At 41.5% G+C, this 27,572-nt stretch overlaps 1 protein-coding gene across 1 annotated transcript; it reads left to right on the top strand.

Annotated features, from left to right (window-relative positions):
• Nucleotides 1-1,040: 1,040 nt before the first annotated feature.
• On the top strand, nucleotides 1,041-25,478 carry LOC125898615 (voltage-gated potassium channel subunit beta-3-like). Its single transcript, XM_049592461.1, has 12 exons — nucleotides 1,041-2,754; nucleotides 18,781-18,824; nucleotides 18,911-18,948; nucleotides 19,239-19,318; nucleotides 19,530-19,574; nucleotides 20,124-20,168; nucleotides 20,258-20,301; nucleotides 22,408-22,494; nucleotides 22,598-22,683; nucleotides 23,071-23,140; nucleotides 24,746-24,834; nucleotides 25,002-25,478. The coding sequence occupies exons 1-12, from the start codon at nucleotides 2,429-2,431 to the stop codon at nucleotides 25,089-25,091; spliced, it is 1,044 nt and encodes a 347-aa protein (XP_049448418.1). The 5' UTR covers nucleotides 1,041-2,428; the 3' UTR covers nucleotides 25,092-25,478.
• Nucleotides 25,479-27,572: the final 2,094 nt, after the last annotated feature.

Raw genomic sequence — 27,572 nt, 5'->3', positions numbered from 1 at the left:
GTCTTTTTTGGTCATTTTGTGTGGCTTTATTGTTATTTCTTGCCTCTTTGTTGCTATTTCATGTCTCCCTGAGGTTGTTTTGTGTCTCTTTGTGGTCATTTTGTGTTGCTTTGTAGTGATTTTGTGTCTCTTCATACTCATATTGTATCTCTGGTCGTTTTGTGTCTTTTTGGGGTTAATTTGTGTCTTTTTGGTCATTTCGTTTTGCTTTGTAGTGATTTTGTGTCTCTTTGTAGCTATTTTCTGTCCCTTCATACTCATATTGTATCTGAATTTTGTGTCTTTTGGTGGGTGTTATGTGTCTCTTTGTAGTTGTTTTGTGTGTCTTTGAGGTTATTTTGTGTCTTTTTGTCTGTCATTTTGTATCATTTTGCTGTTGTTGTTTGTGCCTCTTTGAGGTTAATTTGTGTCACTATGTGGTCATTTTGTGTCTCCTTGTAGCTGTTTTGTGTCTCTCTGGGATCATTTTGTGTCCGTCTGTAGTCATTATGTCTCCTCGAGGTTGTTTTGTGTCTTTTTGAAGTCATTTTGTGTCTCTTTGTGGTTGTTTTGTGCATTTTTGTAGTTATTTTGTTTCTCTTTGCAGCTCCTTTGCAGCTCTTTATGGTCTTTTTTTAAAAAATTATTTCTTAGGCTTTTTGCCATTAATGACAGGACAGTTTCACGCATGAGGGGGGAAGAGGGAGAGAGAGAGAGAGGGGATGACATGCAGCAAAGGGCTGTGGGCTAGAATCGAACCCATTGCCTTTGTGCATGGGGAACCTGCTCCACCCACTGAGTTACTGGGTGCCCTTTTTGTGATGGCTGGGGAGGGCCCCTTGACCCTTTGGGTCCCTGGGCATGTGCCTGGACTGGTCAGTAATCCATCCATGGTGTGCCAGTATGATTTTTGGTGATTGGTTATAAATATACACAGTAGATCAAGTGGAAGTAGTGGAAACATGGGTGTGGTGGAAAGAGAGGTATGTGTGAAAGATGATGCTCTGGAGATTTAATGTGAAAATGAAAGTATCAATAATGTGACATCACCCCTGTGAATTAAAAAAACTGGTACATGGGAATTTTTTATTCATTTCAGAACAGTGTTTATAAGCTGCACTAACATAATGTGACGGTGTGATGAAATGTGTGTGTGTGTGTGTGTGTGTACACCCGTGTGATGAAAAATGTAGAGATCACACCCGTGCGAGAGAGAGAGTGAGAGTGAGAGAGAGAGAGAGAGAGAGAGAGAGAGACAGAGAGCATCTTGAAAGCCCCCACATTGCTTGTGTGTCGTGAACATTTTTTGGAGCCTCTGGAAAAAAAAGGAAAGAAGAAAAAAGTGGGACTGTGAAGTGACAGAAATGATGTGATGGAGAGCCAAGAGGCGGCACCGAGCGTTTGATATGCCTGATTTTGGGGCCAGTATGCCGGCGTTTTTTTCAAATCCGTGCACCGTGAGATTTTGTCGAATAACGGGAGACCTGCACAGCTGCTGCCGGTATGTGAGCGACTTCACACACTGAAGGTAATAACATTAATAAAAAAAAACCCGGCTCTGGTGTTTGCTCTTGAATTTCTGTTTCCTCTCCCTCTCTTTTTCTCTTGCATCAATTTGATGCTGCGTGAGGCTGCTGGGCGATGATGCATCGGTGGGGTTCGACTGTGTGAATTCGCATCTTATCAAGTCTATTCACCCTGCTCGGACTTCGGCAATGTAAATTCGAGCAATCAAACCAGTTTTTTATTCTTGCTGACCCACCTTGCGACAAAAGAAAGAATATGCCTTATTTCGACGCGAGGTGCGAGGATGCCTGTAGCTGTGATTGTGTCATTGCTGCGGCACACTCCGGAGCTCCTCGGCTCAAGACAGACACAACTAACCTCAGCTGAAGAGAAGACAGCGAGCTATCAAGTGCTTTACCACCCCGACGTAAGCCATACGAGCCCCGTGCATGTATGTGGGAGAAGGCCGAGCTGCTGCTGTTGCTGCTGCTGACACTCTCCAGGGAGGCTTCTGTTGCTCGGAGGTTTGGGGGCTTCCCAAGAACTGCCACATCCCCAAATCCGTTTGAGGACTGCTGAGAGCTTACAAGCTTCCTGATGCTTTTTGGAGGGCAGCCCTGATGCATCTTGTGAGCGTGAAAACTCAGAGAGCCCTTTTGCCAGGTTTGCATCACCACCAGACAGGAGACAGAGCAGACGGTAACTCTGTGTGTGTCATGTTAGAGGCTGGACTCTCGCCTGCTCCCTCCTGCTCTCAGCCAAAATCTCTGACCTGCCCTGTCTGAGGCCCTTTTTGTGTACGAGCATCACTTGCTTCAACAAGCCAGAACAGCACAACGGGAAACAGTGGCAAGCAGCACCAACAGTTTGCAGACATTACTGTTTGTGTGACCCCCCCAACATCCCTCTATCAAAATAAGAGCCCCCGGAAACCAGGGTCAGGATGCAGGTGTCTTTCGCCTGCACCGAGCACAACCTCAAGAGTCGCAGTGAGGACCGGCTTTGTGGCCTTCGCACCGCTCCACCTCCTGGAGGAAGCAGTGGAGGAGTAGGGGGAGGCGGTGGAGGAGGAGGAGGTGGTGGTGGTGGTAGTGGAGGAGGAGGAGGCGGAGGTGGTAGTGGAGGAGGAGGTAGTGGACAAGGGAGTAATGGCAACTACATGTCCCAAGGTTCGGTCAAGACCAGGGAGGGTCCCGGGTCCCGGCAGACTCCACAGGGCCATGCCCACATGAAGGAGGCCATCGGGCGCCACACCAGTATGAAGTACAGGTGAGTATGGAGATCAGGAGCATCAGGGGTGGAGGGTTAATCCACATCAGGGAGGGATATCTCACTGGTTTTCATTCCACTTCCATTATCACGGCCTTCTGACCTCCAGATTATCTCACAGGTAGATTATCATAACAAGCATCAGTGGTAAATCCTCTGTCAGGGACGAGGAGGTGGCAGATGACTTGATTTGCCCTCCTGTCATCATGAAGCTCCACCAATCAGGCTTTCTATTTTCTCTTTGTTGAGATGTGAGGTGAATTTAAGGTTAGCACAAATTGTCACCAACATGCATCCTGTAACATATTGTGCGGGCTGCCTACATATCCATTAGCGAGTATGAAAAGCACCTCAGTGAGTGCAGTGATTTTTACTGACATTATAAAAAATGACATTTACTCTGCAAAACGCTTCTGCTGATGGATGTAAAAATGCTTATATAATCCATACCAAGCAGCCATAATGTTATCACAGCATAACAGACAGTATGCATATATAGGAGCATCTGCCATAGGCTTAGGTGTTTTTATGCAGATTTCGCTCTGGCCTCTTGCTCTTCACCACAGATTAATAAAAAGCCTCCAATAACAGCTATGCTAAAAGCACCCCAGGCCCCCCTAGCTTTTCTTGGAGGTTTGTAAAGCATTTAATTTTCATAAAATCGTTGTGCAGCAGTGTGTCTTATGCATAGAAAACCATTTATTGCACATACCAGGTCTGAGTCATGATGTAAAGGGGGAAAACAGTCCAAAGAAAAGAATGTCACTTGAGTTTTTTCTCTGACACAGTTCACCTTGATGGATTAGAGCTTCAGCTTGACAAGGGCAGCTGTGCGTGCGGCCTCAGGGGTCCTCAGAGCAGTGGACAATAATGTATATACATAAACACACATAGCGTGCACCAGAATCCATAAGACCATAACCTCATAGCGTCTGTTTCCTTCATTTAGACTGTAAAATTCAATAACAAGGAGGAGGGTTTTAATGACCTGTTTTCCTGGTAATCAGGTTGATTGAATTGCTGCCGTTCTCTTCAGTCAATTTAGTTTTCATTTAATAGGATGTTTAAAAAGGGAACGGGGCACAAGATGAAACCTGGATATCTCCACTACTGTTTTATCTTCCTTGAAAATTGCATACGTTCCTGTGATTGGGTTATTCCCATAGCTCTGCCGTCTCTAGAAAAGTGTCACTTATAGGGAGTGCAGCAGCACAATAGGTTTATGCAGCATATGGCCAGCTCCAGTTGCCAGTGGCAACACCCCAGGCATTGCCTTTAGTTTTTGTCTGTCTTATTTCCTAATCAGTCAGCTCTGCCGTCGCTTATCAGTCCCTTCTGCAAGCGACTCCTCTCAAAGCCCCACCACCCGGCCGCAGAGCGTGTTTGTGGCAGCACAGTGGTCGCACATTCTCCATTTTACACTGTTGTCACAATCACACTGAGGTCAGGGAGGAACAGGGATCTGCATAAAACATGTCCGCATGCTGGAGGAATGAGCCTGTGTATCCGTGCAGAGAGTAAATGTCAGAGGTTTTCTTGACATGATGTTGATTGAGGCCAAATGAATGCCACCACAGAGAAGACGTGAACAGTTGTGAGTATATTTGATCTCCAGATGGCACCAATCCTTGCTACTGTCTGCCCTGTTTGACTGCATGTTTTCTGATCCCCCCCTGCTATCTCATTAACCTGAGTATTCATCACTTGCTGGCAGGTCACAGACGATGGCACCTGCTGCCAGTTATCACTCCCACAAGCCCCTGTTGTCACCCCCTGCCCCAACTCTCTCTGTTTGAATCTCTCTTTATCTCTTTTCTTTGATCTACGTCTCTTAATTTCTGACCAGTTTTCCTTGAAATAGTACAGTAACACTGTTGCAATGCTCAGCAGCATGCATGTGTGTGTGTGTGTGTTTTACAAGATAAGGACTCTATTGACTCTATTTACTGGTACTCATGTCTATAGAGAAGAGTTAATAAATCAATGTTTAAACACTTTTTTGCAATCTTTAATATAGAGTAATATCTAAGAATAATTGGGTTGATCAACAGTCACATCACAAGTTACATTTCAGTAGTCAAAAAGCTGTCTTTGCATCAGCTCATTTCAAAATCTTTGAGTTTCAATTTCATTTTGAAGGGACAGTTTACCTCCAATAAAACAAACACATTTTTCCTCTTACCTGTGGTGCTATTTATCAGTCTAGATTGAGATATCGGCCGTAGAGATGTCCGCCCTCTCATGAATATAATGGAACCCGATGGTACTTGTTTTGTGGTGCTCAAAGTGCAAAAACAAACAAACAAACAAAAAGCATTTAAAAAATCCGGCAGCAGTGTCTTTTTCCAGAAATCATGACCCGGTTACTCAAGATAATCCACAGACCTTGTTGTGAGCAGTTTCATGTTGGAACTATTTTCTCTCTCCTGAATTACATCCGCCAACTGAATCACAGCCCAGAAGGAGGCATGCATCTACTGCTAGCGCACTTAGCACCACTGAGCTAGCTAATGTTACAGCTCAGCCGAGGACGATGCCATTAGTGTTTACATCTTACGCTGTCAAGAGCACAAACATCTCGTCCACGAGTAGATGCATGCTTCCTTCTGCATGGTGATACATTTGGTGGGTGTAGTTTGGTAGAAAGAAAATAGTTCCTAAATGAAACTGCTCTGGATTATCTTGAGTAGCTGGGTCATGATTTCTGCAAAGAGACATTGCTGTTGAGTTTATCACACCAAAACAATCTAGACTGATAAATAGCACAACAGGTAAGAGAAACAATGTTTTCTTTTGATTATAGGGTGAACTGTCCCTTTAAAATGAATTCCTCACAGTTATACTGAGCAGAAAACAGCAGTGATGGAGTCTTTTTTTTCGGGACCTGTGGAGGTGAGGTGAGTCTAGAAGTCTCTCAGGCAAAGTTCTGTCACTCAGCAAATTGGCCGTTTCTATGGTAACCGGGCCCTCTCGATTCACCAACAGCAACCTGGTAAGCAGGTCAGGTATATTTCCAGGATAGATTTATCTGCCACTGTTGGACATTTCTCATGGATTTTTCTAATGTAATGGCCGCGGGGCACATAGTGCCAGTTAGAGGCAGCTGGATGCAGCTACCTTGGTGCATGGAGAGGGGGAGCATGTTAAGTAGGAAAGCCATACTAACACATTCAGTACAAATATTGTTAAAGAGCCAAGTGTTTAAGAAAATGTTGCTCTGAAGCAACTTTAATGACAGCAGGAGAGGCAGGGAGGAGTTCAGGGATGCCGACATGCTCATCCTGTGGATCTCAGGGAGTCAGACTGAAGTTTAGGCAACATTTTGTCTCTGTGCAGAGAATTTAGCTCATAATTTGTCAAAGGAATACTTCAACACTTTGTGAAATACACTTATTGGTTTTCTTGCAGAGAGTGAGATGAGAAGATCGATACCACTCCGTGTCTGGACGCTAAATATATAATATGAAGCTATGGCCAGCAGCATGGTAGTTAAGCTCAGTATAACAAGTGGAAACAGGGAGTCTTCAGGAAGTGTCTACACCTGGCCAAGAAATACTCCAGCACATAACCTGGAAAACCCACTATGTGTTGTTTATACACTTCAGTGTACTTTAGAAGTGTTGGTAGGCAGATTTTGTCATCTTAAGACACAGACAGGCAAACTGTCTACCTGCTCTAGTCTTTGTCCTAGGCTGTTAATTGGCTCCTGGCTGTAGCTTTATCATTAATGGACATGTAAGAATGGTATCAACATTCTCACTTAACTCTGTCGAAGTGTTCCTTTAATAGTTTGATGCTAGGTAGACTAGTCAGTCGCCTCTAGTATCTTCTAGTCTTGCTATAAAAGACCATTTGAACCCCGTTTCCACCAAACACTTTTGGTATGGTACCTTTGGAACCAACAGTAACCCTTCAGACATGGTACCTAGACCCTGGCGTTTCCACCGCAAACAGTACTCTTAAATGTGGGCGGGGTTGTTGTCACTCACTGCTCTGTCCAGAACTCACTGTATTTCCTCCTTTATCAGTCTGCACCTCATGTGTCAGAACAACACGTTGACCTTTCAGAACAAAATAGAACAGGCTGTAGTGAGAGTCTCTCTCCATGGGATTTTTTAAAAAAGGCAAGCTTGGGAGTTTAGTGTTGCCCACAGGAACGACACTCTGCAACACTTTTTTATTTTCCGAGTGAGGATTGGGATATATGCCGTTCCAGTTGAAATTAATATATATGTAAACACTTGAAGATTCACTCATTACTAAAAGTGTATGTCATATAAAAACTAAAGTAATGGCCAGAGTTGTCACATTTAAATTTAAGGTGTGTTGATGGGTTCATGTCCACGCCTTATGCACTGAGTAACATTACAAGTTAATGTTCCACCTTAAAAGTCGTCAGCTGTCGGCCCAGTGAATTAAGTTATTTTTTTCTCAGACTCCAGCTGCTGCAAGAGACACCAAAACATCCTTTCATTTTATAGTTACAATAATAAAACTCTCCACGGTATGAACAGTGGTTACATGAGCCTCAAAACCAGCCACAACTCGGCCCTGAGCAGAGTGACCGTCCTCTATTGACCAATCAACAGACTGCAGTGTTCACAGCTCCACCTTTTAGTACCAGATCTGTGTGCTAGGTACCCCAACAGAGGGGGGACCAAAAATGGGAATGATACGGAACAGTTCCATCGGTACCATCCACAACTTTATACAGTGGAACGGAAAAAAAGTGTACTGAACTGAACTGAACCGTATTGCAAACCACCATTCCTGTAAGCAAGCTAAGCTTCCAAACACAAGTTTAAACAGTAAAATTACATTTCAGTGATTTCTTTTTACAAATTCGAGCACCACTAGTTATTGTCCTCCCCTTTAAAAAAATGTCTAGGTCCATCAGGTTCAGAACTTTGAATCAAACCTCAAGGTCCCTATCAGCACATGGAGTTTCCTCAGATGCAGATGCCAGCAGACAGCTCTGGAAAAAGTTTGTCAGTGGACCTTGAGTTAAAATTACTTTGTCAAACTGCTATTTTCAATGTAATATATGATCTCTATCACTAAACATTCAGTGGTGCCTCTTGAAAATTTTTCATAGGGGTGGCCAGATGGGGCCACTGAAAATCTTGGGATGGCACACCAAAACCAATAATAAACAAAATATGTACTGGGAACAAGCCCTCTCAGTTTAAAAACACAGCACAAAGGCCTCCATTTATTTTTATGATTGTGTCAGGGTGGCCATGGCCCCTCTTGGCTGCACCACTGCTTGCTGCCTCTGATGTCTTGTTGAACTCTGATTGCCTGTCCTTGACTACACGTGAAGTCAAATTCTCACAGCAGCAGAGATGAGTAAACTCGATAGTTAAACCAGATAACAAATAGAAATGTCCAGTGAAAGGTGATATACCACAAAGTAGAACACCGTATTGATAATAATACCTGATATTCAGTTGCAGGAGAACAAGGCTTCCACGTATTTGCATTCGTATCAGGATTTGAAGTGTCCTGACATTCAACCATGCAGAGAGGTGCTGTGCTCTAACAGAGTACACTTGAACAGTGAGTTTTGAAAGCCTGAACTCTCAGCAGCTGATGAAGTAATGATCGAGTCGTACTGATGAACAACCCTGTCAAGTTGTACAGATATATTGTGGTCCTTTAGTGCTATGAGACGGTGATCCGGCCCCAGACTTATCATTCACTCAGTTTCGCCCTTTTATGCATGCTGAGGGCACAATGACTTCACAGTTTCACTTTGATAATTTGATCCCAGACTGTTTAATGTGGTTTTAGAGTCGCCTCATACATAAAACTCTGCAAAGCTGTGGAAAAAATCAGCAAGCAGACCATTCACACTTTCATAAAAACCCTATGGACACCGTAATAAATACCAAACAGTGATAAAATATGGACTTCGCAGAGTGGAGTCGTGATGAATAATAATTAAGTGATAATCAAGTGCTTTGGCCTCATATTGTTATCATGATTAATAATCATCAAAAACAAATGGTTTGTGTAGCAGCGAGGAGAACAAGGCCACATGCTGCAACAACCTTGACCTTCAACTCTCCTCTCACCGGGTTTTTGAGCTCTCGGTTGACTGAGCAGATTTGTGACATCACTTTGAGGTCCTGCAACAAGTTTTAGTCAAAGTCACACTGTGTCTTCACTTGCCTCATTTCAGTCTGGCTCCTCATCAAAACATATCCATATCCAAGATGTTTTTGGCTGCTGAACTGCAAAAAATCTGGCTGCTTATTTCATCTGCCACCTACTGATATGTATTAACAGGTTGCTGAATGTTATAATTATAAATCATGGAATTGTACAATACTTTAGAGTAGACCATTATTTGTACAGCTGCAGGTTTGTACAACTTAAAGGGATTGTAAAACATGTACATAAAGCTGATAACTTAATCTTTTCAGAATGTGAAGTGACTGCTGGGTCAGTGTTGTTTGATGAGGCTTACATTCGTCAATATTTTCCTGTGGACTGAAGCAGCAATCAGCAGGGGCAGGCGAGCATCATAATCAGGGCCAGCAAAATGTGCGTCACGTCCTCTGAAAAGGCTGTCTAGTCAAAGTCAAAGTCTGATATTGTCTCCTGGCAGAGACAAAGTCATCATTACGTCAGAGCAGAAACAGCCTGATGAAGAAGAGTCTCCGCAGGTCCTGCAAATCAAAAAGCAATGAAATATATTATCCAAATCTAATATTTTTACATTTTATAGATGTCATAAAGTTATGAAAGCTCTTTGGAAGCTTAGTTTTTTCTTAATTTTACCCAATATTCCACTGTCCGGAACATATACTGTAAAAATAATTGCAGTGTTTCCACAAAATTTGCTGCTTAATAATGATAATAATACACTTTAATACAATGAACCATTCCGGAAGACAGTTTGCAGAGTGCTTTACAGGGTAAAAACAAAAAAACAACAGAATCATTAAGAGCTAATCATGAAAACAATAAAAACAACAGCAATGTCAATAAAAAAATAATAAAAAAGCAATTAAACATAATTAAAATGAAACAAATGGTTAGGAAGATGAGATAGAAGAATCATGGGAAGGTCTTGATGAGAAAGATGTTACCATTCTAATCCAACACATTCTCAGTACAACCTCGTCACATATCGACATTTGGTCATGGACCTTCTGTGTCCAGATACGATTTGAAAGGTACTCTGGGTGCGTTGGTTATTGAGGTTCTCGGACACTGTGTCAAGTTCTGCCTGTTACATGCTTTGTCTTCTTTCAAATAATACTTCAGTTTTCACAGGAAATATAACGTTTACGTACAGTCTCTTTCAAAATAAATGCACTACATCGGTATAGCAACGCAAATATAGAATCTTACGGGATGCGAACACCACTCTCTCGGACCCATCCACCAGACCTCCCACCCACCCCAGTCAGACTTTCGCTGCCTTAACTTTCATCCTTGTCCCACCGCGTTTCCCCCCAACACCACCTGGTGCTGATAAATTATAACGGGCCGCGTATCATGCCGATGTTAAAGGGAAATTTCGGTTTTATTTCAACCTGTCTCCTATCGTCCTAAATTTGTTTCAAGTGACTAGTGACATAGAAATGATTGTTAGCATGTTAGCCGTTAGCCTAGATACAGCCGTAGCGTCAGACCTGTTAAAACGTAAGTGAACGGGCATACCTTCAAATGCAAAGTTAGTCCACTAAACAAGCTTTTTTCCCCACAAAGACCGCCTCATATCATTAGGATAAATGGCAGAGAACCTATAGAAAACGACATGTAAACATGTTGTCTTACCTTACCGGTGTGCTGCCATGTTTGTTTATCCCTCTAGCTCTGCTTTCCAAAGCGCAGCCGAAATATCGCGAGAACAAGCAGCGATCTCATACCGTGCCTGAAATCTCGTGAGAACAAGCAGCAACAGCTGGAAGGCAGAACCGGACAGTAGCCTGAAAAGTTCATTCATTTATTTTATGAAAGATTTATAGAATAATGGCTGACTTTTGCCAGACTTCGACTTTGTGGAGGAGGAATTTGATTTTGCCGAGTTTGATGGCCGCCCTTATTTATTTGAGCCAGAATACACTGACGAAGAGGTTCATGAAATTGAAGAACGGAGGAGGAGGAGGAGAGAGAGAGGCGCAACAGGTAGAGGACGAGAGAGGAGGAATGGCTGCTGCAAGACTGCGTAGCTCTGGAGATTGGTGGTGTACCTGTGAGGAATGCCTCTGTTGCAAGGAATGGGACCGGTTGCAGCCTTATTTTCAAGGTCTGGATGTGACCGAGGACGAGCCACCTCCACCTGGAGTAACGTTAGTATCCAGCTGGGCTTTATCTAGAGCTCGCGAGATATATTTTGGCTGCGCTTTGGAAAGCAGAGCTAAATTGTAAACAAACATGGCAGCACACCAGTAAGGTAAGAGAACACATTTACATGTAGTTTTCTATATGTTCTCTGACATTTATCCTAACGATATGAGGCGGTCTTTGTGGGAAAAAAAAGCTTGTTTAATGGACTAACTTTGCACTTGAAGGTATGCCCGTTCACTTACATTTTAACAGGTCTGACGCTACGGCTGTATCTAGGCTAACGGCTAACATGATAACTATTATTTCTATGTCACTAGTCACTTGAAACAAATTTAGGACAATAGAAGACAGGTTGAAATAAACCGAAATTTCCCTTTAAAGGGTGCCTATTTCCGTTGGTTTCTGACACAGTAAGTCACTGCCCAAGCGCCAGATTTTGACGACTTCCATGTGAAACCGGGGCTCCCTAATCTCCTGTGGAAGGTTATTCCAAAGTCCTGATGGCAAACGCTCTGTCACCTTTGTGTTTTAGTTTTGATTTAGGAACCACCAGAGCAGCATTTGAGGACCTCAGGGCCCGTGACAGCACATTAGGCGGTTAAAATGTCGGAAATACAGCTTAGGGCAAAAGTAAAATTTCAAAATGAACTCTAAAACTAACAGGCAGCAACTACAAAGATAGTAAGACAGGTGTGACATGTCCTTGTTTTCTTGTACCTGTTAAAAATCCTGGCAGCCAAATTTTGGATTAATTGTACTTGAGTCATTGTGGCAAAGTAGTTGAGATGTTTCAAATCATGGAATAACAAGAGAAACTAGCGTGATTCTCAGAAACATCTCAGCAACTGCGTTTAATCATTTTAAATTCACCAAGCTGTCAGGGTCTGTACTTATGAGGCAGCGGACCAAGAAACCTGACACATCAATTCATTATTCAGCTTCATCTCACAACAGACATAAAGCAGGTCATCAGGTAGCAGCACAGTGCAGTGACCTTTTCAAACAACGGATGTTATTAATAAACTCCTTTTGAACACATTGAAATGACTTTAAGTTATCTAGACTAGACATTTTTGTATTTTCTCAGTCACATTTTACCTTCAGTTCTCCGTCAAAACAGTGGGTGCTACATGTCCAGCCCAAAACTTTGGATAGAAAACACACAAATGTAAAAGGTTCCAAACTTTAACATCAGCTGGTGCAATCTCTCAGCTGTGCCACTTCATTAGGTGCAATTTAAGTTAATGGGAGAGTCACGACCACTAATAAAGTGTAGAGGTGGAGAGTAGCTGAGTGTGTGTGTGTGTGTGTGTGTGTGTGTGTGTGTGTGTGTGTGTGTGTGAGAGAGAGAGAGTGCCTTTTGTGCTTTTTTTTTCTTTACATGTGTGTCGCTCACAGCATGTGCATTTCATAATTAGGACAGACCTACTTTTCTAACTGTTCTAATAGAACTGAATTAAAAGCATCACGTTACATGGAAAAAGTCTGTCGTTCAGCCTATTTCATTAATAATAGCTGAAGCAAGAATTAGAGCACTGTCAGAATTACACTGGGTTCTTGTCCCTCAGAGTTGAGGTGTCGCTTCACACAATATATATTTTCTCACTTAAGATCGTAATCAAATGGTGCAGATAGTTTCATTTGACCAGGCCTCTACATCAGCATCACGGAAGTGAGGGGAAGTTTGTGGTGCTCAAAGCATTCAAAAATACCTTTAAAAGAAACAATCAGCAGCAACAGAAACGACGTCCCTGACCTCATATTCTAACAAAGAATTAGTCCCTTTGAAAACTGTTAACGCATCTGTGAATTGAATCACAGAAAAAGGATGTTGGTGATGAATTTAAGAAAAGTGCTGTGAGCCGCACAAATAAAAATTCATTAGACTCCACTGCATTGAGGCAGAAGCAGAAATGTCTGCATGGGTGAGAAGCTGTGTTCATTGTAATCTGGGTGAAGTGACCCTTTAAAACCCTGAAACGGTGCATACAGCATTATTAAAAGAGAACAGACAGTCCAGCATCTTCCCACAGTTTGTGCTGAGAAAATGCGTGTTCAAGCACACACACACACACACACACACACACACACACACACACACACACACACACGCACACACACACACACTGACGTAAGTGTTATTAATATCTAGGTGTGCTTCCCTCTGGAGAAGAGCCTGCTCAGCATGTGTGTGGCATTTTATGACAACTGCAGGAGAAAAAAACCTCCATCATTTGCGCCCAACCATCTGTATATAGTGTCTTCCTCCCGTCTCAGGTGAAAACTAACTGTAAATGTCAGCACAGGTTAAAATGCTGACTACACCATGACAGAGCACCTGTGTGCCTCCTTTCTCTCCGCCATTAATAATGAATGGAACAACCAAGTCCCTATAATCACCTTGTTTGGAGCTCATGATTTATGGTGAGAGAAAAAAAATAGACAAGTAAACACAGGAAGCCCTACTTATAAAGGCTACAGAGAAGCATCTGTGTTTCTGTGTGCCCTGCTCATGAGTGCATCCATGCGTGACCGTATGTAGATCTGTGCCTGTGTTGGGAGTGTAATTCCCATCAAGCGTGAACATTCACGTGAAAGCATCGACTGGCCTCTCTGACGCCGGCACATTATAGATCTCGTCAGTTTTCCGCATAACGCCCGCCAAATCCATGTTAAATGAAATATAGGCCGAGCGTCTGCGCACATGCATGTGTGTGAGAGAGTGGGAGAGACTGTCATGAGGGAGATAGTGAGAGGAAAGAGAGAGCATGTGTCTCTCCAGACTCACTGATAGTAATTTAGCAGACTGCAGCACTGCAGAGAGCGGTGGAGTTGAGAGCGGGGAGGGGGCGGCCAGTTGTCACACGGAGAAACAATGACATCCTCCACTGCCCAGAAACAAAAAAATGGTGTTTTATGAGGCACAGCAATCATGAAATTCCCCCACTAATGCACACTGGTTTTTCTTTCCCTCCTTTAATGACATGCTCATACAGATAGTCTGTCTGCTTTGTGCACTTGTTTTCTTTAAAAAGCATACTGAATATGAACACAAGCATGCATTTGTGTAACAGTTGTGAATGCTACCGGATGCTTGACATTCTCACAATGCTGACTCATGTTTAGTTGTTGCATTTTTTTATTTGTCACACATTAAATGTGTAATATAACACGTAGCATTCTGTTTTACATCATGGTACTCTTGTGTGACTGAGGTGGTAAACACAGTCGGACATAGGCTCTATTAAAGGAGCTCTATATGATATTTATTAATACAGCAGCAAACAGCTATTTGTTATATAGAGATATAGAGTAATGGTGTCCTGAGCAGAGAATGAAGTCACTGTGTGTGTGTGTGTGTGTGTGTGTGTGTGTGTGTGTGTGTGTGTGTGTGTGTGTGTGTGTGTGTTGTTATCCGAGCTTCTGTGTAGATGGTCTGGCTGTGCGTGCATGTTCATGCAGGTGAGTCCCAGTGTAGGTGTCCCACTGGCTAGCTAATCACCACCACTTTGCAATGCACTCCTACAGTGATTACCGCTGATATCAGGACGGTGTTGTCGTGTAAGCATAGCAGTCACCCTCCAGTCAGTTTGAAATGCCACTGGCTCCAAACTGAGGCTGCACTTTTAGCAGTAGTATGATACGCCGCCGGACGCCGTCAGTTTGAAATGCCACTGGTAACAACATAATAAAACAGCTGGAGAGCTCCTGTAGGACAGGCGGGAGGGGAGGTGGATGGTTCCAACAAGCCCTGGACTTTTACCCAGACCCCTGCTGTTTGCTTCCCATGTTAATGTTGAGTCAACACATTCTCACTCCGACCTCGTCACATATTGACGTTTGGTCATGGACTTTCCACGTCCAGATATGACGTGCAAGGTACCCTGTGTGCATTGGTTGTTGATGTTCTGGGACGCTGTGTCAAGTTATGCCTGTTACATGCATTGTCGTCTTTCAAAATACACTTCTGTCTTCACAGGAAATTTAGTATTTACATATAGTCTTTTTCAAAATAAAAGCACTACATCAGCACAACACTGCGATTTGACGCTTTCTTTCCTCTAACAACTAACACTCATGGTTGGGTTTAGGCAACAAAACACGTGGTTAGGTTTAGGACAAAAGAACAGGGTCTGGTTTTATAATCTTGCGGGATGCAAGCACCTCTCTCCCGGGTGAAAGTCTGTGTTTGTTGGACCCATCCATCACCCCACCCAGCCACCCTAGTCGGACTTTCGCCACCTTAACTTTTTTAGATGTGAACGTCCACCGACCAAGCGGCGATATTTGACGAGCTGGGATGAGAACGTGTTGTACAAGTTGTGCTACCAGTGTAAGATTAGCCCTGTGCTAAATAAAAAGCTTTTCATACACATTGCTAGAGGCATGAAAACTGCTTTTTTGGGAAGTTCAATTGAAAGTGAAGGTAATATACTGAAATAAACCCACAAAACATCAGGTCTGCTGAATATAATTATTTTAAAAATATATAAATATACTGTATACAATATTCATCTTTAAAAATGCAGATACAGCTTGAGGCATAAAAATGTTATTTATACTCTGTGCAGATGCAGTATTGTTTTTGCAGGTGATGTTTATTTTTTTTTAAGAATTTCAAGCCTCTCCTTTTTGTTTTGAAGCTGCAGGGAAGCCGTTTTAACTAGCAGGGAATATTTTGGGGTGCTGTTATTGGTCCAACCTTGTCAAATATTGTTAGATAAAACATTTCCTTGAACTCCCGACTGACTGAAACTGAGGCAAAAAGCCACAATTTGATGGATGTCACAAAAAATACCAGTAAAAGAGTAAAAAAAAAGAAAAAAAAATTAAAATATTTGATTTGGAAAAAGTCTCTGAAGTGTGTTGTGTCCCATGTGCCTCATTTATATTTACTCCCAGTGTTCAAAGTGACTGTCAGCGTGCGGGAACAGGCAGAGCTGTCATTGGTTGACAGACGAGAGCCAGATTACCATACAAGGAATCATCAACATCAGACCCCACTAACAGTTTTTTTCTCTCCATGTAACATCGCCGACCTTCCACCTGTGTGCTATTTTGACAGAGTTTAAAGGAATGACACAAACAATATGTTTCACACCCACACGCAGCGCACGCATGAACAGACACCCCCCCACACAGAATACGCGCGCACAGTGGGACACAAATGCTTACATATGCAGGAATCTAAAAATAGCTTGAGGTCAGGCATTAAAAATAGACCAGAGAAAATAAAAGCAGGACTCGTTCGACTGAGTCTAAACGCTCTGACAGTCTGTCTTTCTGCATTTGGCTATTTGTGGCGGACGCAGGCAGGCAGACAGGCAGAGAGGGGAGAGGCGCTGGAGATGAAAAGACGGCGAGCAGCGAGTTGCACTGCAGTTCTGCTGCCTCTCCAGCTGGCTCCCCGGCTAATTAGAATGGGGGAGAGCACGCGTGGAGGAGGAGTGCAAGCATGAAGCCCACATCATTCTCAGCTGTACATGCTCCTGTGGTCAGAAATGCAGCTTCTCTGCTTCTCCCTGCTCGCCCTTCAAAATTCAGCTGTCTGGATAATCAGATGTGGCACATTGGGTAATGGACTCCTCTTAAGCTTATGGAACATTTTGGGGCATTTACCAGCACAGACCAAAGAGGCTTCAGCCTGGACTGTATCTGAGCTCCGTTCCCTCAAGCTGTTTCACTGACCTAGTCTAATACACTGAAGTGTGTAACATACGAAGGATAAAAGGTCAATTGTTCAGAAATAATTAGACACAGGCAGTCATTTAACCACAGGCAAGAAAGACTTTCACTCAGCAGCAGTGGTGGAGGAAGTATTCACATCCAGGAACTCTGTGGGATTAAGCTATTTTACCATTCAGTGTTTTTAGGCACTATACTTCAGTTTTATGTGCAAATGGTTTGATTTACATCCTTTTTACTTTATTATAATCCATTTAATCTTTTTGTGTTTGTATGTTTGTGGTCCATGTAAGATTACATTTTTTCTTTATTTTCAACATTTTTAGTTTTGTGTGTACTTCTAAAAGTACACAGTGGGAGACCATGGAAGAATTACTGAACAGGTCTACTGGGCACAGGCCCGGGGGCCAAAAGTAACCTTGGCCTTCACCTGCAAACTGTCACTTAAAGTAACACTTACCAACTAGGAAGATACACAAAAAGAGATGCAAAGGAAAAGCAAAGAGGCACAAAATGACTACAAAGAGATACAAAATAACCAAAAAGACACTAAGTGACCCTGAAGACACATAAAATAAATACAAAGAGGTATAAAATATCCAGAAAAGACACAAAGCTACCTACACAAAATTACCTCAGAGAGACTCAAAATAACTATATATAGGGACAAAACACAAATTGACTTCAAAGAGACAAAACGACCAAAAAATACACAAAACTACTTAAAAATAAACCAAATTACCTCAAAGGGGCACAAAACAACTATAAAGAGACACAAAATAAGTACAAAAAAGGGGCAAAAGAACCATGGAGAGACACAAAACAACCAAAAGACACAAGATTACCTAAGAAACTCACAAAATAACTACAAAAAGGGGCAAAACAACCAACCACGATGAGAACTACAAAAACGGCCAAAAAATAACTACAAAAAGGTGTGAAATAACAAAAAAGACACAAGACTACCTAAAAACCCCCCACAAAATTAGCTCAAAGAGAATTAAGACTACAAAGACACACAAAATAATTACAAAGTGGCAAAACAGTAACAGATAGGCACAAAATTATGTCAAACTATAACTAACTATATAGAGGAGCAATGCAACCAAAAGGACACACAAATTGACTTCAAACAGACAAAACAACCAAAAAAAAAACTACTACTACTGCTACCTAAAAAAGTACAATTACTACAACACAAAAAGAAATAAAATAACCAAAAAAGACACAAAACTACTAATACTAAATCCCCAAATTACCTTAAAGAGACACAAAATAACTACAAAAATGGTTCAAAATAACCATAAAGAGACACAAAACATCCAAAAGATACAAAACTACCCAAAGAAACTCACAAAATTACCTCAAAGAGACAAAATAAAAAGACTACAGGGGTCACAAAATAACTACTGTGACTATAATTAGATACAAAAATGACCAAAACAGACACAACATGACTGCAACAAAAAAGAAACAAAAACCACCACCAAGTCTTTGTGTGTGTTTCCAGTCCTGTGTAGGAGAGGTGGTGGGGCCTTTTTCATGTCTGTGCCCAGGGGCCTGTTGTCTCATTATCCGCCCATGTGCAGGACAAAAGCAGTTTACATGAGTCACGGTACCACGATGTTAAAAAGCTCTGAAATATTGCCACTGCTGCGTTAACTGTTGGAGCTGGTAAAGATGGAAATGGTTTTAACTCCTTCATAAACCGTTGGGTAGTTTAGTCTCCAGTGTAACTATATTTCAGTTGCATTTATTAAAGTTTGACAAGGCGTGGAACAGCAGCATGTAAACACAGCTGTATACATCATATTTTAAAACATTAATTTGTACAGTAACCACAGCTGCCATGTAAATGTTATGAAGTAAAGAGAGTACAAGTAGCTCAGAACTACGGGTGCAGCACTTGTCACTCACACACATCAGTGCACTGTATGATGGGATCTCACCAGTGATTGTTTCTGCAAATGTACCCAAACGTCATACCGTCTCTTTCCATCCTTTCACAGATGTTTTTTTTCTGTCTTTTTTCCACAGGAACCTGGGGAAATCAGGCCTACGTGTTTCCTGCCTCGGGTTAGGTGAGTTGGTTTGAATGCAGGAAAATATTCATCTCACTTTCAACCCGTGAAACAAAACCAACGTCTGTGTGTCTCCTCCCGTTCAGGCACCTGGGTGACATTTGGATCACAGATCTCTGATGAGGTGAGAGCTCCATCGTCACTCTGTTTGTGCGAGGAGTCGATTCCCGACACCTTCGCTCATATTGCTTTTGTGGAAAAACACTGTGAAGGCAGATCTCAGTGTTTTCAATTACAGAAATGTTTGAAATCCCACAGACCTGATACCTAGAAAGTAAAGTAGCTTGGTGAGATATTAGATATTATCCCTACTGTATTATCCTCACTGCATCGTGCCCTTCACGGGCGACCTCTGTGTAATTGGAATTTGTCCACCGTCCCCCTCTCTCAGTCTCAATTTTTGTGTTCCTCCAGATGGCAGAGAACTTGATGGCCATAGCTTATGAGAACGGAGTGAACCTGTTTGACACAGCAGAGGTGTACGCCTCTGGAAGGTCAGGTTTCACATCTTCCTCCGAGCATCGATTAAAACTTTTGCTTTTCTTCTTCTTTTTTTGCAACTTATTTGATTTTCAAATGAACAACACAAAATATGGTGTTCAGATTTTTATAACATATGACATGTTCGCAGAATCCATGATTTCATATGGTTCTGAGGTGATCTGAAGTTCAGCCCATCACAATAAATGACGTGTTTCTCCACAGGGCGGAAATCACTCTAGGGAACATCATCAAGAAGAAAGGATGGAGGTGACATTACTCATTTGTCCAGTCTGACTCACATGCATGTGAAAAGCTCTCTGTGACATTATGAATTCTTGAAAGTTTAATAATCCCTTATAATCCCCCATGCTTTTCTGAAACGCACCGCTCGTCCACATGTTTTTGTTACTTTTGGATCAAGTGCACCATTAAATTATCTCAAGGGAAATTCATACTTTTCAGACAAATGAGGAGCTTTAGCCTCAGAAAGGCTATAAAAGGATTAAAATGTTAGTATGTGAGAACACACACTGGTGGCTGACTCGCCCGGCTGCCAAACCTGTGTGGGAAATTCTTGAGGTATTTTTAATCTGGAGAAAAATGTATGGATAAATACAAGTCAGACTTTGAATTAAGATTATGTAATTATGTAATCCATCATGCTCAGATTAAACTATAGATATTTAAAATACAAGTTGACATTGATTTATTGCGTACTAATGATTGCAGGCACACACAACGAAAACCTATGCCTGCTATTTTTCCACACATATTAGAAATCAGACTGTCCTTCTAACCCTCTTGTGTCCTTGCCAGGCGTTCAAGTTTTGTCATCACAACGAAAATCTACTGGGGAGGCCAGTAAGTATATCTTTTATAGATCTTTTTTTCGACTGCAATCCTCATTTTCATTTATCCTTTCAATAACTTGTGTTTTCATCACTCTATAGAGCGGAGACAGAGCGAGGACTCTCCAGAAAGCACATTATTGAAGGTAGAGTAAAAAAAACTTGCAGTAAAGTACCTGCAATTGAGTTATAAAGAATCATAACCAAGTACAAGAAGGTTCAGGGTTAGTGCCAGCTCCCAAAGCTTGAGTTTATTAAAAAAAGAAAGTCAGAAAACCAGGATGTTTGAAAATTCAGAGTTCTAGATTATTGCCAATTTTCTTTGTACTGGCTGAACATACGTTTAGAGATTAATTAAAGTTCAAACGTCTGTTTTATTAGATTGTATGGTGCTTTCACTGTATATAATGTTTCCCAGAGTGTATTAGTGCTACCCTTAAACAGACCCTGAGCTGCAATGAATCACTTGCTGACCTTTTAATCTTTGAGTGTGTGCATTGTTTATCTCGCTAAACTAAAGCCACTCCATGTCACGTGTCACAGTGAATACATCAACACGCCTTCAAATCCAATAAATTACCGTGTTTCATAGCAGCTGTGGAAAATAAGAATATTGCTGATGGTTGCAGAGATGTGTTGTGGACTATTTGTTAGTAGGTGAAGTGCAATCAGATGAGGCGGGATGTTTACAGGGGGTCAGACGAGGGAACGTAGAGATTAAGTGCTCCAGCACAAATAACATCCCAGGATCATCAGGATTGTTGTTCCAGCCACTTAATCAGCTCCTCCCTCCTCAGAATAATCCTAAAGAAAGCTACGTCTTATATATGGACGTCTTCTTTGTATGTTTTGTATGCAGCGTGTGGCCTTGGGGTGAGCATTTACCAGGGAGTTGAATGGGCTGTTTGACCATCATTGTCACGAGAGGCTTTTGATTTGAAGTCATTATGTAATGAGTGAACAAGGACAGTGCTTATGTTTGGACTTCATATTTCACTTCATTCGTGACTTTAACCTCTACATGGAATTCCTAGCATACCCAAGGTTGGAAAGTTGGCACGCCGGAGACACTGACGCAAAACATTTGAGGAGAAAATCTGGCATCAAATTTCCAAAGCAAACCAAATGAAAGAGTTGAACAGTGTAATTAATCAGCTACTGCTTGGGAATCTGTACAGTCGACATGTTGCGTAGATGCTCTTTCCCGCTTTGCATTCTTACCATGCTGACTTGGTTTCAGGAATGCGGCTTTGTAGATGGCAATTCCAGTCTGCTGGTCCACTGCTTTGGTCAAGGTTCAGCAGGGTTGTCCCGACGTTCCCAGGGTCGTATGTTCTCATGGTCCTACAGTCTTGTGCTGAGATTTGAGAATGTGTGTCTCTTGATATAAACCAACATAGTAAGAGACTGGTAGGGGCTATCTTCACAGTTCAAAATGCAAAAAAACAAAGGGAGATGGAAGTTTTGAATGTAGTTTGAGTAGTAAAAATCTGTCAGGCCACTTATATCATTATATCAGTGTTTTAAGTCAACTGTCTTTCCTGCAAATTTGAGGGCATAGCTTCCAAAGAATATAACATTAGCAGGCTATAAGCTGCTGGTAGGTGATTTCAACATACTGACCCAGGAAAGCATACACTGACAATTTGACCTGGGCTAAAAAAAAATGAAAACCTTTGAAAGATCTCCTTAATGAGTCATTTTAAGAGGACACTGAGCTGGGGAACATAGATATGCTCACATCTCAGCAACTATGGATTGATTTCCATGAAGTTTTGTACAGAGTTTTGATTCCTAGACGACGAATCCTAATGACTTTGGTGGTCAAATGACTTTTCCTTCAGTGAATTGCCATTAAATTTGGTACAAACATTCATGTTCCCCGTAGGATGAATGAATGAATTCTCTTTGGTGATCCCTTTACTTTTCATCCACTGCCGTCATCAGGTCAACATGTTTTTGCCAACTACTTTGGTTTACAAATACCTGCAGAATTAAAGACATTTCCATCAGCTTTAACTGTACTTTGGGCTAATCATGTCCATGCCCCCCTCCTGGCAACAATAACTATGTTATTTTATATAAACACTGTATATACTAGACATAAACATCTTCATAGTGAGCATGTTAGCATGCTAATGTTAGCATTTAGCTCTCACATTGTGTGCAGCCTCCTGGTGTTGTTGCTGTTGACTCTTGGTCTTTTATGACAGCGATGACGAGGTCTAATCACTGACCTTACTTTATGACAGGTTTAAGAGGATCCTTATCAAGACTCCAGCTAGATTATGTGGACATCGTTTTTGCCAACAGAAACGATGTTAACAGCCCAATGGAAGGTCAGCTATGTTGTGAAATGATGACTCTTGTTTGCTGCAATCAATTGCCTTAAAGTGATCAAAAGATTTATTTTAATATGATGCTTTATACTGTGACTTGCAGAGATTGTACGGGCCATGACGTTTGTAATAAACCAGGGCATGGCCATGTACTGGGGAACATCACGCTGGAGTGCCATGGAAATCATGGTAAAAGCTCACTCTTTATACATTTAACACTGTCAGATTATGGCACCAATGCTGATCGGTAACCACACATTTTGTTTCTGTCTGTGTGGTGAGCTGTGTGTAGTCACTCAAGTGTGCAGCCTCCTGGTGTTGTTGCTGTTGACTCTTGGTCTTTATGACAGCGATGTGAGGTCTAATCACTGACCTTTCTTTATGACAGGTTTGAGGATGACCTTATCAAGACTCCAGCTAGATTATGTGGACATCGTTTTTGCCAACAGAAACGATGTTAACAGCCCAATGGAAGGTCAGTCTGATGTTTGAAATGATGACTCTTGTTTGCTGCAATCAATTGCCTGATCAAAGTGATCAAAAGATTTATTTTAATATGATGCTTATGACTTGCAGAGATTATGCAGGCCATCTACTGTTTCTATGGCAGACAGACTGGGCTGCACTGCTGCACAGTTAGCCATAGGTATGACCCAGGCAAATATCATGACTGCATAGTGTAGACATACAGAGACTTGATTTTACAGTTGTGTCAGTGCAGTGAAAACTGAACTGTTTTAGATTTTGTTTCAAATCTTAAATGTTTTTAGCCACAAAACTATTGATTCAAAGTGTTTGTTCACTTATTCCACACATAAAAGTTCTTTGATTGATTGTGCAAAGAGAAAGTTAGGTCACAGATTTAGTGCTTCACATAAATGTTCTCTGTATTTGCAACCACTTTACCACTGATAGATCACCTTATGAGTCAATAACATGACTTTTCTATCTATCTTTATGTTTAATCAGTAGTGTTTATTTATTGTTTAGAAAGCATGTTTTTTCACCATGTATCCTGCCTGTCTACTATAAAATGTACTGCTTTGGTTAGTAGATCAAAGTGTATTTGGTCATCTGATTATAGGCCAAAATCCCTACTCAAATATTTTTGGTAGATACGTGTTTAATTTGGCCATTTGACACTGTTAAATTTCTGATTGCTGCTAAATAATTCAAATTCGTATATGTCCCCTTTTCTTTGGGTATCACTGATATCGCTCAGTATTTAAAGCTTCAGTTGGTAACTTCAATGAACTTTGGGTCATATTTTCTAAAACTGTCTCTGAAAGAAGTACATGTGACAGATAGTCCTTGAAAAATCATGTCCCTCCTCCTCTTCCTACTGCCTCTAATGGCATTTGCTAGAATCCACCATGGCACAGCAGAAACAACCAGCCAAGGAGCTAAGAGCTGTGGAGTCTCTAATGCAGCTGTCAATCATGTCAATCACTGTTAGTTTGCAGTCAAACTGTCAGCTCTGATTAAATGTGAATCCAGATTCGGTTACTGCATTGTTTATTTCTAACCTCAAATGTTTTCAGAAACATATTTTAGTGTTAGCATGGTCACCTCACAGCAAGAGGTTTCCTGATTCGAACCCCAGGGTGGGGGAGCCCTTCTGTGTGGAGTTTGCATGTTTCCCCGTGTCACTGTGGGTTTTCTCCGTGTACTTCCTCCCACAGTCCAAAGACATGCAGGTTAATTGGTGACTCTAAATTGTCCGTAGGTGTAAATGTGAGCATGAATGGTTGTTTGTCTCTATGTGTCAGCCCTGTGATAGTCTGGCATCCTGTACAGGGTGTACCCTGCCTCTCGCCCAGTGTCAGCTGGGATAGGCTCCAGCCTCCCAGCAACCCCTAACAGGATAAGCGGTTACAGAAAATGAATGAATGAATCTGTCTCGTATACTACTGTGTAAATATAGTAACAGTTTCAGCGAATGTGACAAAAAGTTGTTTTTATGAAAGTTACCAACTAAAGCTTTTATAACATGACATTTTCCCCTTTTTCATGTTTAATTAACAGTGTTTAATTATTGTTTAGCAAGCATGGTTTGTCCACCATGTATTCTGGCCTGTCTACTATAAACTAATTTGAGTAGTAGACCAAAGCATATTTGGTCATCTAATCTAAGGTCAGATTCCAGTGTGTTTAATTTTAAATACTATAATCCCAATATGTTCACTTTCCTGTGGTTATCACTAGTATTATTCACTTTTAACTGAGCACTGGTTTTGTCTCTTTTTTGCAGCCTGGTGTCTGCGCAGTGAGGGAGTCAGCTCAGTACTTCTGGGTGTTTCTAATACAGACCAGCTACTTGAGAACCTGGGTGCCCTACGGGTAGAGCTTCTTCCCTTTTTTCCTCCCACATTAATAATCCTGCCTGACATACTGAACCATAGTCGTTTGAACCATTAGATACGCTACTCTGTGTGCAATTCAAAGTGACAAAAACTGACGAAAAACATATCAGATCACACTTTAAACTGATTTCTCCATTCTTGCAGATTTTATCCCAAATGACCCCTCAAACCATTACCGAGATTGATGCCCTGCTGGGAAACAAGCCACACTCCAAGAAAGAGCTGCGCGCCTGAAGATGCAAATCTGAGTGACAGATGATGTTTCGAGAAGACGAAGAAGACAATGACATTGGGAAACATCGCTTTTTGCTCTGCTGTATACTCAACAACTTGCATGTCCTTGGCAACATTATGCTTCCAGTATGTGCGCATATCCATTTTGCGCAATACATTGTATCATGTATGAAAAAAAAAGAAGATCTCTCAATCGTGAAAAAAAAAAAAAAAACAGGTCATATATTGCTCACTGCCGATTGTTCACAGACTAATTATTTCCACAGAGGGGGAGGATGGTTGGAGCAACAGGTCTCTGCCATCCAAAGAGACCAAGAGATGTGAAAAGATATTCAACTATTGTCAAAGCAGATTTGACTCTCGTTAATCAGATGTTCTAAAGCGGGGTGCTAAAATGCAACTTTAAAGTGTGAATGGTGCTTTCATTGGACATCAGAGTCTCCTCCCCTCGCAGCTGCCTGTTATTCTGTATGATGTTTAGTACCCAGCAGCCAGAGAGCCAAAGGTTAGTACTCATGTGTCTAGCCTAACATTCCCCATAATGTGCATGTGACTGGTCTGCCACGCTCACTGCTTTACAGGGTTGGGAACAAAGGATTACTTGTTAAGTCATTACAGTGAAAAAAAAGCCTAATCCAGTCTGGTATAACTTGAAAAAAACAGCAGAGCACATGCTTTTAAAAAATAGGCGAATTGATATATTACTTTGAAAGTAAATATTGTGAATATTTTTAAATATATTGAAGTTGTGACTGATTTGAGCACAAACTACTTGATCTAAATTAAAATGAATGAAATGAACTGCAACATTTTGAATTCGGCTTTTGAATTAGAGTGGATTATATCTCATTATTACAATCTGAAATTGGCAATCAGGAATCAGTAGTGGGTAAGATTTTGAAAGTAACTTTCCCAACCCTGCTGCTTTCTCAGCAGTCTTTTTGCCTCTTCTGTTTGTAAACTGTGCGCATGTCCCTTTAAGAGAGAATAGCCCTATCGGGATGTAAATGTGGCATGGCTTTTATGGCTTATGTAGATTTGCAGTGCCCTTGTAAGCCATTTTTTTACTCTAAATGGTCTGGCAGTCTGATCCAGGATCCGTGCTGGCGGACACTCTTGCTTTAAACAGACTCTCTGCAGTCTGCAGACACGGCTGTGTGTCCATCCGGCGTATAATCTTTGTATTGTCCTAAACTGTATCAAAAGATGTTGACAGCACTCTCTCTCGACGATGCCGTTCTTGTGAAGAGCATCATTGTTTCTAGATCAGAGGTCTGAGACAGTCGGACTATGTGGAAAGGTCACTGAGCATCTGACAGAAGGATTTGGACACACTGTGGTGAACTAGTAGTTTTCAAATGATAGGACATAAATGATTAGTCTGAGTTTATCAAATGTGATATGACTCTTGCCACAGGTCACTTGGGGTAAGATTTAGCAAATGTAACTTCTTTTTTTTTTGTGGAAGCCTAAAAATATAGCTTCTCTGCTCATTTCTCTGGGAGTTCTCTCTCTCTGTATTGTCTTTTCCCTCGATTCTTGCACACATGCACAACTGGTTTTATACTGTGCATTTTATGTCTTTTCCCTTTAGTTTTGTATTGATTTCAATACTTTGTAATGTGAAGGGGGAATTTGTTCCTTTTGTGATTTTCCCATGAAAGCAGCACCAGTCTCCAGAGAGGGGGTGTGTTTTGATACATGAAGTTGTTTCAGTTGCTACAAGGTTACATTGTACTGTAAATAGGCTTATCTGTCTGGCAGTGAGATAACGAGATAAATATATCAATCATGAAAGAATCCCTGATGGAGCAGCCGATACGTTGCTCCCCTCTGTGACTCTGTGATGATGTACAGTTCGACCGAGTGTAGCTTCCAGTGTACATAGACACTTCAATCAAACCTTGAAAATGTAACTTTGCCTGCATAACTTATATTTTACTGTCTTGCAACAAAGAGAAACCAAAAGAGAGAAGAGACAACTCATACTGAATGTATCATGTCTGTTGCTCAAACCTATCTAACCTAAAGAGGCGAAGCACATAATGTCTTTTAAAGGTAGTTTCTTTTTGTGTTTGAACCTGTTACATAAATAGTGGGGGCGGCTGCTGCTCAGGAGGTAGAGCAGGTCGTCCTTTAATCACAAGGTTGGCCGACATGCTCTCACTCCCAACCTGTCAGATACAGTAGCTTGCTCAGTGGCTCTATGCTTCAAACTATGATGCTTTAGGTACCTCTCTAGCATCAAGTTTTGTTTTGACATTCAGGGACGTTATGTCAGTTATGCACACTGTCTTTTTTAATAAAGTTAACAGGAAACATAGATTTTTACACCAAAACTCCCAAACTGTTTGGTTAAGTTTAGAAAAAAGATCATGGTTTGGTTTGAGGAAAATTTGTGGCGTAACTTACAGTAGGTTAACGAGTATGTCATGTAACGTATGTGATGTATATGTATGTAGAAAGAGAACTGGATGCAAC

The sequence above is a fragment of the Epinephelus fuscoguttatus genome, linkage group LG12, assembly GCF_011397635.1.
Source record: "Epinephelus fuscoguttatus linkage group LG12, E.fuscoguttatus.final_Chr_v1".
Classification (NCBI taxonomy): Eukaryota; Metazoa; Chordata; class Actinopteri; order Perciformes; family Serranidae; genus Epinephelus; species Epinephelus fuscoguttatus.
The sequence above is the reverse complement of the archived record's forward strand: the minus strand, read 5'-3'. Positions and strand labels throughout refer to the sequence as shown.

Excerpts from the sequence above, each read along its gene's own strand:
- LOC125898615 (XM_049592461.1), top strand. The coding sequence starts at position 2,429 with ATGCAGGTGTCTTTCGCCTGCACCGAGCACAACCTCAAGAGTCGCAGT. Across the intron at positions 18,825-18,910 it reads TGTTTCCTGCCTCGGGTTAG|GCACCTGGGTGACATTTGGA; the intron begins GTGAGTTGGTTT and ends CCTCCCGTTCAG. Across the intron at positions 18,949-19,238 it reads GATCACAGATCTCTGATGAG|ATGGCAGAGAACTTGATGGC; the intron begins GTGAGAGCTCCA and ends GTGTTCCTCCAG.